This window comes from Trichinella spiralis (assembly GCF_000181795.1).
Source record: "Trichinella spiralis strain ISS 195 chromosome Unknown Scfld4, whole genome shotgun sequence".
Taxonomy (NCBI): Eukaryota; Metazoa; Nematoda; class Enoplea; order Trichinellida; family Trichinellidae; genus Trichinella; species Trichinella spiralis.
This window is the reverse complement of record NW_003526943.1, coordinates 6,386,721-6,398,930: the sequence shown is the minus strand read 5'-3', so window position 1 is coordinate 6,398,930 and position 12,210 is coordinate 6,386,721. Positions and strand designations below refer to the sequence as shown.

General features: G+C 33.8%; 3 protein-coding genes and 3 non-coding genes across 6 annotated transcripts; 1 reads left to right on the top strand and 5 right to left on the bottom strand.

Annotated features, from left to right (window-relative positions):
• Nucleotides 1-376: 376 nt before the first annotated feature.
• On the bottom strand, nt 377-960 carry Tsp_01577 (hypothetical protein). The gene is made up of 3 exons (XM_003377341.1): nt 836-960; nt 532-778; nt 377-496 (listed from the first exon to the last, which is right to left on the bottom strand). Exons 1-3 carry the CDS (start codon nt 958-960, stop codon nt 377-379), a joined length of 492 nt encoding a protein of 163 aa, XP_003377389.1.
• A 980-nt stretch (nt 961-1,940) lies between these two features.
• Tsp_01578 (conserved hypothetical protein) lies at nt 1,941-2,833 on the top strand. Its single transcript, XM_003377340.1, has 2 exons — nt 1,941-2,041; nt 2,272-2,833. The coding sequence occupies exons 1-2, from the start codon at nt 1,941-1,943 to the stop codon at nt 2,831-2,833; spliced, it is 663 nt and encodes a 220-aa protein (XP_003377388.1).
• Nucleotides 2,834-2,942: 109 nt separating this feature from the next.
• Tsp_01582 (leishmanolysin family protein) lies at nt 2,943-8,072 on the bottom strand. The gene is made up of 13 exons (XM_003377339.1): nt 7,965-8,072; nt 7,231-7,451; nt 7,063-7,174; nt 6,832-7,004; nt 6,653-6,758; nt 6,402-6,587; nt 6,204-6,311; nt 5,945-6,132; nt 5,753-5,897; nt 5,492-5,654; nt 5,308-5,441; nt 3,173-3,331; nt 2,943-3,110 (listed from the first exon to the last, which is right to left on the bottom strand). Exons 1-13 carry the CDS (start codon nt 8,070-8,072, stop codon nt 2,943-2,945), a joined length of 1,971 nt encoding a protein of 656 aa, XP_003377387.1.
• Nucleotides 3,649-3,722, bottom strand: Tsp_01579. The gene has a single exon. It is a non-coding gene; the product is annotated as a tRNA-Ile (tRNA).
• On the bottom strand, nt 4,800-4,873 carry Tsp_01580. Its single transcript has one exon. It is a non-coding gene; the product is annotated as a tRNA-Ile (tRNA).
• Tsp_01581 lies at nt 5,047-5,120 on the bottom strand. Its single transcript has one exon. It is a non-coding gene; the product is annotated as a tRNA-Ile (tRNA).
• Nucleotides 8,073-12,210: the final 4,138 nt, after the last annotated feature.

The following is a 12,210-nucleotide window of genomic DNA, read 5'->3' as shown; positions in this document are numbered from 1 at the left end:
GGAATTCATCAAACCGCTTCGTTTTATACCAATAAAGTTCTGCCTTATTCAGTTCCTCTACTGTTAGTTCTAACTGCCTCTGATTCGATTTCTTTCGGAAATTCTTTACGAATGGGAGATAGCAAGTAATCACTCTTACCAAGTTGCTGAAAATTTGGCATCGAGATGGGTCCATTATATACTCCAGATAATCGCCATTAATCCGCAATGTTCCAATCAACAAGCAACTCTCTTCAAGGGCGCCTGGATGCTGCTTTATTTCTTCTTCATGACGTATATCCACCCATTGCTCGGGCGTCCGGATGCTGCTTTTTTTCTCCTTCCCAACATATATCTTCCCATTGCTGGGGCGTCCGGGTACTGCTTTATTTCTCCTTCATGACGTATATCCACCCATTGCTGGTTTCAAATTTCCCATTGTTCCTGATTGATGTAACGGTCTATGATGCTTTAGATTCCAAGCAGCTTTACCACAGGGTTTCTTTTGGGAACACCGCTTTGCTACATGACCTTTATAAAGGCAATAAAAACAAAGGCCTCGTTTTTCACATAAACTCCATCGCTCTTCGGGCGTCGCTTGTGAAAATTTCCGACGGTGAAAGACGATATGTGCACCACACAGAAAGCACTACTGTCTGACTGAGATTCTACCTTTGCTTGTAATGCGGCAGCTGTAGTCACTTTCTCGGCGTTCGCATGTGTTTTTATAGCTTTAGCTGACCTAGGATGACCCAAGAGCTGCGTCCTAGCAACTGAATGTTTCATTACGCACCTGTTTCTTCAAAAATGAAGCTAACCAAGCTATATCGGAGTTCTTCGCATAGTCCACGAAAACTTCTTCTTCCCATTTTTTCCTGATGACGAAAAGAAAAGTAAATTCGAACAGTTCCAACATGACTTCTGCAGCAGTAATTCGTCAAGAAGTGAAATCTTTCCCAAGCGCTCTAAACACGCGTACATGTAAATTCAGTTGAACACACAGCTGCTCGGCAGAATTTCTCAGCAGAAGTTTTCACGCACGGTTCTTCTTCCAACAGCTTTCTCATGTGGCATTACATCATCAGACGGCGCCTGCGACCAAAACAGTCTTTCAAAATTTTAGTCGCAGCGAAGCAATTTACCACTGTAAGAGATAAGTCATTTAGTGCTGCAAGAACAGATCCACCGAGAGACGAACAAAGATGTGAGAACTTCGCCGAGTCACTGATATCCTGATGTGAGTGCATACTGTCTTCAAATTGCTCCCAGAAGGCTGTGAATTCCAACACGTCTCCATGGAACTTCGGTAATTCATACCGAGGCAGACGAATGGTGACGCTGGTGTCGCTTCCGTTCTTCACAGTCTCTACCTTTTTTTCATCAGTCTGATTCTCAATGAAATCTTCTGCGATACATCGGATCTCTAAGATTTCATTTTCTTCCTAACGCAATAGGAACAGAGTAATACAAGGTTTCAAAGGTCAAAACTGTGAAAACTACAAAAATAATGAACACAGAATGACGTATTCAAACTGACCACAAGTGGTCAGTCCGTCAGTAGTACTTTTTTTCTCTAAGCAATGATAATACAGTAAGGTTATAATAATTATGTACAAATCCATCGTTCCGTCTTTTACATACAGTATCAATATATAATTCATACATAATATATAAAATATAATATAAAAAGTTATAAGAAAATTAATAGATAAAAAAATATGAATGCCTCATTTAAATTAAATTAAATTAAAAGACACAATATTCCAAAATAATTATAAATGATAATCAAGATAGAGTAGTTACAGTTTACAGTAATTCAGATTTTGTTTTTTTTTTCATTTTAATATTTAATTCCGTGATTCAGCGTAAAATCATCCGAAAAATATTTTTCGGATATGCTGCGACTACTTTCCAATATTCCTAGCTGCAATATTTTGCACCAAACAATTTCGACTTCAAGCATGGGAATTAAAAAGGAATCATGTATAGAAGAAAATTTAGTTGCTGAAGAAAAAACTGGCCAGCATGATTTTGTTGCACAGGACAAAATCAGAGCTAGGAGGTGAACGTTTTTGCTTAATAACGTTTTGTTTTTTTGCATCTAGTATTTGATATTTCAACATAGTTTTGTATTTCACTGTTACGTGCATTTTAAATTTAAATTCACATTACAAATTACAACAAGTTTCTTCTTATTTAAAGATAGAAACAGCAACATAGAAACAGTAATAATAATGGAAATCAAAGTAAATTCTATGGAAGCTGAATTTGACTAAATTTACTGATGTTTAGTGTTCTGAAACATTTAAACGTTTATGTCCCCCCGGAAGATTTACAGAACCGTTTAGAAAATGCAGTGAAAAAGTACTGTCCGTCTTGGAATGAAAATTGGAAAGAGTTTTCACTGGAGGATGCGAAAATGAAATTTCAAATTTTGAATCACTTAGAAATAAGTTTGGGAAAATTGATTTTAAATAGCTGCTTGCATGAATTGAAAACAATGGAAGACGTGCTAAATTATTTCCTCAAGCCGGTTAGCATCACTAGCGATTACAGTAAGATGGCCCGAAGTTCACAGTTGCCAAAAAATGTACACATTTTGGAAGATGCTGTTCGTTTCCATCCACTGACTGATGAACAACACAGCGGCATTACGGCGTTTCCGAAAAGCTCTACGTACGTGCCAAGTTTACGTTTTCGACGCTATGTAAAAGGCTTCCGTGCAAAAACCGAGTGGCATCATTTCGAGGAGAAGCACTTCGACTACACCAGCACTCCACCAGAAGCGCCGTGGTTGAAAAAGAAATCTGAACGGATGGATAATATTCGAGTAAATAAACTTTGCTATTTCTAGCTGAATAAAACTTTCAGCTGTATACGAGATTACAGTTGTTTTACTAATAATTGTATAAGACGGAAAAAATTCACACACAGTTTGTCGATAAAGCAACTTATTGGCTGCCTCATAGGCGGAACCGTAAAATGTACCCAACAATTCTAGTTAAGTAAAGCAAAATGATCATTTCAACTACGCGATGACTGAAGTTCGATGCACACCCACAGCGGAGGTGTTGCACCTCGTCTCCAATATACATGGCAGGTTCAGATTCTGGTAGACACGTAAAATTCTCCTGAAAAATGATATTATCAAACTTATAGAATTCTTATTCATCTTTTGGAATGGAGAACTTACCTGGCAGAGTTCTGTACAATGTGGGCAAATTATCGAGCCTTCGTGATACCAATCGCCCACAATTTTACGCAAATGTATCACTTGGCCACTTTTGTAGCACGGATAGCGCCATGTACCATTCAGTATTTTCAACCAAAGGCGACCATCCGCACATTCATACTAGAATAAAGAATAGAAAGATCAGAAAAAACATTCGAAATTTAACCCAACTAAATTTAGTTTTATAAAATGACCAAAATAACAACATAACACATCTGTCATGTATTCTTAAATTAAAAGAATTTTCAAAAAAGATGTCTAATAAATAATTACTTAGTTTCACTAAGAAAAATAACAAAGAACTTCTTCGTGAAATATCAATGATTGCGTAAAAATATTAAATTTCCAATCATTTAATTTAACCAGTAAACAATTAAGCATTAAGTTTATCATTTAAATGCAAAAATATTTACAAGTAAAAGCAATGAAAAACGGCATGGCCAGAGTGGGGCTCGAACCCACGACCTTAGCGTTATTAGCACCACGCTCTAACCGACTGAGCTATCCGGCCGATGAGAAATCATTCACCTAATAACTTTTATTGCAAATAATCTGATATTTCGATGGTGAAATTATTTGGCAGTCATTTTGCTAATTGGTCACCTCAGCAATTATAATGCTAAGAGTACTGCTTAATAACCAGTTCCAAATAAAACACTTAAACAGTACGAATAAGAATAAAAAGCTTTAAAAAAGTCTGGATGATCAGAAAGTATTTATTAATAAAACAAAAGTGACATAAATAGGGAATATTTGATTTGTATTACTTTGAAACTATTTCAGTATTAAAAATTATCTTATTTTTCAATGAGATTAACTGTACAATAATGATAATACAATTAATTGTCAGCAATAATTAATATCAACATGTCATATTTTGAATAGATTTAAGATAAATGTGTAATAGTAACTCAAGATGTTTGTGCCGGCCTTCTCCTTTATTAAAATCGGCCAACGTAATTATCATTCTTGAATTGGCGCCAACGTTATTTCTTCCTTTCGATCATGACTATTTTTAAATTGTTACGCAATCATAACCGCTACACTCCATTAATTGTGCAATAAAACTCAACATTTACTCATGTTGAAATTTCACTATAGAAATTAAAAAAATAAAAACTGAAGGTAAATAAATCCTTTAATTAACTAAAAGGCATTTCTAAACATAAATCGCCCTCTCCAACTGAAACAGATCGTGGAATTTAATCAGATCGAGATTTCAAGAATTTCATGGCACTTCGATCGACATGATAAAAAATTCCAGACACCTTTTGTCAGTAATTCATACAATTTAGTTCAAGTATTCTGGTAAAATAAAAAATAGCAAACGGTTCAATCATAATCATGTTTTCTAACCAAAATAACTGAAATAACATTAAAAAATAATTACTGAAATAAAATCTCAACACCACGATTGAAAAATCAATTATGGCTTATACACATAAGGTAACAGTCCGTTGATCAGTTACCAGAATATTTGTACTAAGCAATTCTCACTTGAATTCACTGTTTTCGTTATCCTAAACCAATATATATATATGTAATGAAAAATCGAATTGAAATGTTAGAGGAATAAACTGAAAAAGCACGGCCAGAGTGGGAGTCGAACCCACAAGCTTAGCGTTATTAGCACCACGCTCTAACCAACTGAGCTATCTGGCATACAAAACTTTTCTACAAATAATTTATGAATTGCAATCATCATAAGCATATCATTGACTGTTAAAATTGCACAAACTTCATCTAATCCTAGGTTACTTAAAAATTAAATAAAATATGTCACAGAGAAGTAAAAACATTAATTTTATAATAAATAATGTGCAAACAAAACCAACTGGCCAGAGTGGGGGTCGAACCCACGACCTTAGCGTTATTAGCACCACGCTCTAACCGACTGAGCTATCCGGCCTGTAGAACAAGTTGATCTTGAACCCTTCTAACAACACCGGAAAAAAATTCATAAAAATCAATTCACATTAATTTTGTGTCATTCTCAAATAAAAACAATTTTCAAAAATACTGCTGCATTATTATTTCTTATTTATTTTAAAATTATTTTAAAAAAAGCTTTTTTAACGCCTCAATGTTTTTCTTACCTCGTAACATCCAGCCCCGTGATGAATGTACGTTCTGCTCACATGGCAGCTTTGTTGCGACCATACGCTGGCAAAATCAAAACAAGCAGAATTTGGTCCGTACCATTCCATTGCGCCGTTCAAAGCACTGTCCGCTAAAATGCACATCTGAAGCTGAAAAATGTTTACAAAAATAAACGTTTACTTGGCATGTTGCCAGTCAGTTCACAACGAGAATCCCTGTGTTCATGATGCTCTCCTTTACGCCATTCAAACTCTTGCAGAAATGGACAATAATCGGCAATTTCCACTGAGCCGCCATATCGACCTAGACTTTCTTCCTCTACACCTTCCAAGTAATCAAAGTACTATAATTAATTAGATATGCGTTTCAATTTTGTTACGTATAAAAGAATTTCATTTTTTTATAAAAATTAATTTAAAATGTACATATTGTAAAATATACTTGGTATTCCTCTGGAAGATCTTTCGGATATTCGATAAGATGACAAAGTGCCAATGAATCTCGATTTGAACTGCACTTAGTTTTCATACCTTGCCACCCAGTCTTCTGCTTCAAATCTGTACAGTACGGTGCTGGAGATACATTTCTGAAAATTTCAAATAAATATGTTGACCTAACTACAACTCGAAAAACCTTTTTCTAGCGTTGGAAATCCACTCGCCACAGCTTTTCATTGCGAACTCACAGCCCAAATTGGAACCCCAATTCAAACTCTCAGCTGCACTGTAATTGGCTCTGTACCAACCTGTATCTTCCATCAGTGCTAATGTTAGTCTAGAATAAACTGGATTCTGTGTGTGTGTACCAGTCATCGCCTCATTCTGTCAAGAGCAAAAAGAGAAAAAACCATAACCAATCTGATAATATAAACATAGATCAATCATAAGATCACCTCAAATAGTCGTTTTTCCCAATGTCCAAATACGGTACCAACGGTTCCTTGATTTTCAAGTTCAGCTCCTTCAAGCTGACTACAATTAAAGTGACGTTGGACTTCGAGCTGAAGAAGAAGAAAGCAACAATTTTGTAAATATCAGTGAATTCACAACTGAACTCAGACCTTAACTCTCGGAGTGACTAGAAGATGTACCGTGTGATTCACCACACCGGATCTAACAAGCCAATCATTTCGTACAACAGTCTTCACCACTGCCTCACTTGGTTGGTAAAAGCCGAATTTATTGTTAAAAATTGCAGGTGTACCAAATTCATTTCTCGGAGTCAACGGTCGACCTTGGTCATCACGAAAATAAGCAAACAAAGCGGCGGAGAAGCCCTTCAAAGTTTCAAAATTATTCGTTGCACAACTTTTGAAATACTTCAAATAACAGAAAACCCTACCAGAGCGTGCAAAATTTCATGTTTCATTGTTGAAAACAACGCTTCGTGGTCTCTCTCTTCTGCAGATACTGCATGAGGGCAAATATTCATGTAGCCAGCAATTGGCCTATAAAAAGCAGAACAAGATTTAATATTAAAATTTAAATTTCAATAATAAGTAATAAAGACATTTAAACAACCTGTTTAAAATCGACTCCATTTGACAATGAGCAGCGTAAGCTACATTTTCCTTCTGTTTGCATCGATCTGCATTCACAGCAGATACGTACAAAACAAAATCAGTGTCTGGTATGCCAGCACCCATGGATAGGAGATCGTCCTCAGGGCAAGATCCATCAAAAATGCGGCAGTTCTGGAAAAAAATTTAAACATACCAATCATTAAATTCAATTCAAGGATTGAATAATTACCATCAAATGAGATTCTGGAATAGTTACTTCCCCGCAAGTAGTCACGGGTTGGCATTTCGAAACGCAACACGTTCGACCATCGTGGTGTATTGGCTCATTTGGAGAGCACTGCCTGAAAGTTTTCTCATGCTGATTTTGTAATCAATAAAAAATGAACTCAACAATCACCTGTCCAGAAGCAATGCGCTGACCAATGGCCGAACATAAAGCGCTTCTTGCCAAAATGAACAGGCAAGCTTAACATTTTCCATTACATATTTGCGTTTGGTTTCTGAGAGGCGGTCAATGCTTGTGTCGAAATATGGAGTTATCCTCAACTTATGGAAAACATTACGCTTTATTCTGTGATGTAAAGTGTCCGATATCCGTTGTCGAACGCTGCTTATAACCTGAAAAAAATAAAAGAAAAATAATATTTTCACCAATTTACTGCAAAATTGTAATGCTTTTTTAAAGTATAAATAATAAATAATACCTAACAATCAATAATTTCATATGGTATATAAATAACCCAAGACAGTATTCTCTGTGGAAAACCCAAGTGAAGACTTTAAAGTGCTGTTCACATAAAGAAGATACTTTCACATAAACTCTAATGGTCTGAATCTCTTTCTTTCTATTTTAGTGAGAAAGGTAAAAAATGAAAAAATCAATAATGTAACAAGACTGAAAATGTACAATTGCAAAGTTGGATACATTACTCTATCAACGCAAAACCGCTGTTATTTAATTTAAATTCATTATAATTTTTGATTTTAATTTAATTTAACTTGTTTATTGTTCAAATGTAAACTTGTTTGAACAAGCTCCATGTTTCATACTGAAATTTTTGCAGTTACAATTTAAAACGGTGAGAAATAGCATTCAAATGAAAAAAGTATGAAATTAAAAGTATTCCTTACGTGTTCAACTTTTGGAGCTTCATAATTGCAAGCCATTGGAAACGCGAAAGCATTTTTGACCAATAACCAGAGGCAAAGGCAAACTGCACACAAACGTAACGCAAACATTGATATTCACACTGGTGTAATTTCAAATTCGGCATAACGACGAAAAGTGTTCCAACATTAACATTCTGCAAATCGGCGGTTGTGCTGTTTCTGGAAAATTCTGAAGTTTAATGAGGTTTGTGATAAAATTCTCGTAAAATTAATTGACTGCGCAGTTTTTTGTTGGAAGTCCTAATAGCGTGGTGTCTGTCAATTGTTTGCATTCATCACAGAATGCAGATTTATGGTGCTTGCACTAGAAGATAATTTAAAAGTCCTTTTTGGTTCCAGTACCCAGGACACTGCTGACAAAGTCCATTTTTTTGAAGTAAAGAGCTTTTAATAAAATCAGGTATGCATAACTTAAATTTTTAGGTTATTTACATTTCATATTAATATTTTGTCGTTTACTATAAGATTGCTTAGATGTAAATTATACTTAATATTTTAATAGTTAGTTGAGAGCCTTAAGATTATTTTGATGCTTTACTGATTTACGTAATAATATTAAGATTTTTTTAAACTGTTGATTACACATCATTTACCTACTTGTTAGCATTGATCATTTATATTTTATGATGAAAATAAATAAATAAATAAATAAACATATATATATGTTCATTTTCTAATTATAGATGAAATGATAAATTAACTGAAAATGAAAAGTTCACATTTTATTCCACTATAAAAATTTACGTTCACTGCACTGTCAATTATAGTACGTAAATAAAAATCTGTCGTTTTATTTATGTAAATCAATTATATGATAGTTTGTATTGTTAATATAAGCAGAAATTCCGTGCACATCAATAATATGAATTTGAAACAGTACAAATATTAAAGCAAACCATAAACAGAAAGAAATAATTTTATAAACTTTAAAGATACTTATAATAATAAAAAAACAGACGGCATTATATATTTTGTGAAAGCAGTTAATTTAAATTTTTTAAAGTAAAGTCATGCAAATCTTGCCATTCAGATCTAACGGCCATTGCTGCCAAAGAGAATTTTTCACAAACAGAGAACTTCCATTTAGTCTGTGATGTTAAAAAACTCTTCATGTTTTAAAGTATTCGGTTAAATTAGTCATTTTTCCCATGTCCTCATAATAAGGTCGTTGACTATTTCCTGATAGTTTGCGCCAGGAACAAAACGGTACAAACAGTGAATGCAAGTTACACTTCCTTAAAATAATTCTTAATCTTTATAATGCAAAATCAAGTACAAATAAGTAACAGTTTTATTTTCATTTTTTAAAACATATAAAATATAATTATATAATTGAATAAAAAGAAAACAAAAATCACAGATATATTATATTTTAAAAAATTAGTTTTTTCAAGAAGTGTTATAAAAAATTCTGTTTTTGTTATCGGTATCTTCGATGCTCAAGTTAACTGTGAACTGTGTTTAAATTGGGGGCAATTCCGATCTGCCTTCGACGTAATGACTATATTCCGTCAATAATTATGAACTTTCTACTTGTTGGTTCATGTAGTCGGGAGATACTTCGTTCACCTCGTTCAACAGAGAACGGTTCGTCGAGCGTGTTAATCGAATACAAGTTCTGTGGTGGATCATTTTGTGATCTGTGGTTAGAGAGCACTCACACAACACAATATTCGAACATGCCCATCAGATTGTCAATCCGTCTCATCTACATCGCGTCAACATTGTCAACTATTACAGTAACCCTTATGTGACAATCATGTTTTATACGAGTCTATTCTAACGATAACAGCTCTTTTTAAGTTATAACTTTTACTGTGTCATAAAACTTCACTTTCAAATAGTTTTATAAACTAAATAATCATTGAAACAGCTACAGCTAGCATATCAGGTTCGTTCTTACTCGGTCCCACTGTTCACTTATTGGTCTTTGACCACGCTATTTTATTGGACCGTCAAATCTTTGTCGTATTGGTTTTCCTTGTCTAATTGCTCATTGATTCAAATCTTTCCCTTGTGATTAGCTGTAATATTTTTTCATTTCATTGGTTCAAATATTCCATTTTGGATTACGTAACTTTAATAGCAGTGACGTAACATAAAAAATGGAAATATTATTTCAAAATTTTATTGTGTCTGTTTGAAGTTTCTTCATTCATTGAAATTTTGTTTATTTAAATATATTATTTGTGGTGAAGTTTATACTTTTTCATAATCAGCTTTCCCGAATAGAATTTTTATCTTTATTCTATATTTTATTGTACCAAAGTGACGTTATATCAAATGCGATAGTAATAATTCAGAAAAAACAATACAAAAAATAAGTTAAATGGTGATTTTTATTTTTCACTAGCCACCAGCACTAACAACAACAATAGTAAACAACATATCAGTGAACCACATTAACAAAGTGGTATCAGGGCGATATCAAAATTACAAATTATTGTTTGTGGATAAAGATTGACGCTAAGGACAGCCGCTTTGTTTATTGAAGTTTGAAAAATAAACTCTTATTTGCCAATATCTTCAACCGTACATAGCAACAGACTACTGGCACCAGCTTACTCGCCACAATGGCATGGATGGTAAAATACTATTGATATCATTGAGGTACAACCTTGAATGTACTATCTGTACCCCAAGTTTTTACGGTTGCCATCAGTCTATATAGGCCAGGTACTCATCTACCCGGCAGGTTTCAACGTGATCTTTTCGATCGATCCCAGCCGGAACTTCTAAATCTGTCCACACTGCACCCCCGCAGCCTTCTTTATCTTATACCAAAATAAAGTAATTGTTAATAACCAGGAACACATGCTATACATTCAGCGCATACTTTTGAACATCAACATTTCTGTTCGCCGGCACGTTTTAATTTATATATCCTGCCTACCATACCACCGAATTGGACCAAATCCCGCAACGATTTGGTACAAGATGTAACTCAGGGACATCAGCCATAACAAGGAACAGAATAAAAAATGATTCGAATAACTCTGGAACGCAAAGCACTGAACTATAACGCAACACCAAAAATGAAAATAAATTGGACAATTTTGAATTTCATTTTAAATAACCATTTTGCAACAATATTTAGTTTTCATTTCATATTTTATCTACAATCGAAGATAAACTTCTGATATTCCTTGTGGCACTAATGCCTTTTGTTGATACTGACAGAATAAAATTAATCACACACAAATGGCGCACGAATGCTAACATCAAAGAACGTGATGTCCACTGCAGAGTGAATTTGAAGCAGCTTTAACTGCTATTCTGCTTCGTGCTGTCCATCGCTTCCTTTCTGCTTTCAAAGTGTTTCACTTTTATTTGAGTTCATCAGATAAATTTCGTTTTAGCTAGCAATTAAATGAGACTTATGCATTAGGTGCTTTTCCGTTTGTCAGAAAATGTTCTGATGATTAGCTAAAGGCGATTGTAATACAATTGAAAAATCAACAAGTGATGAATTGTCCATAGCTGAAGTTGTTAGCTAAAACTAGGCATGGCAACTGCTAATTTATTAGCATTTAAATACTTTTCTAATTTCAGGCTGACTGTTCTCTGAAAATTTTTCTTGCTAGCAATTAAAGAATTTTATTTTCAACTTCAGAAAAGTTTTGACTTCTTTTATTAGTGTTATTGTTTAACTTCGTATATTTTATTTAAATAAAAGATTAAAAATCTGCAATATTATTTATAAATCAAAAAACGAATTTAGTTTTATATATTTGGTGTAAATTTTAAACTTTCTATTTCAACAGCTGAACAAAACCGACTAGTGCATTGGTGAACACTTAAATTGCCATCTATTCTCATTTCCATTTGCAACCTTTCAGTGTATATATTTTAATGGTAACGAAATATTTAAACATTCCACATCAAAAGCAGCGCTTATGATGTAGCTGATCTGTTTGATGTTGCATTTCAAATTACATTTGAACTTGGTTATAAGTGAGCATGGAATTTCGAAAGAATTTCCATGCACTTATTCATTATTTTACCGTTTAATTAAATAAAGGGAATTTTTTTTCGGCCAAAATCTTATGCTCGACTGTATTTTATATGAAATATATGAACGTTAAACAGGATTTTTCATACAAACAGCAAACCTCATCGACATGTATAAAAAAATATATATGGATGTTTGTTTCGTAATGAAAGAAACTTTGTAAATATGAAAGTAAAATTCTTAGATTGTAAACAA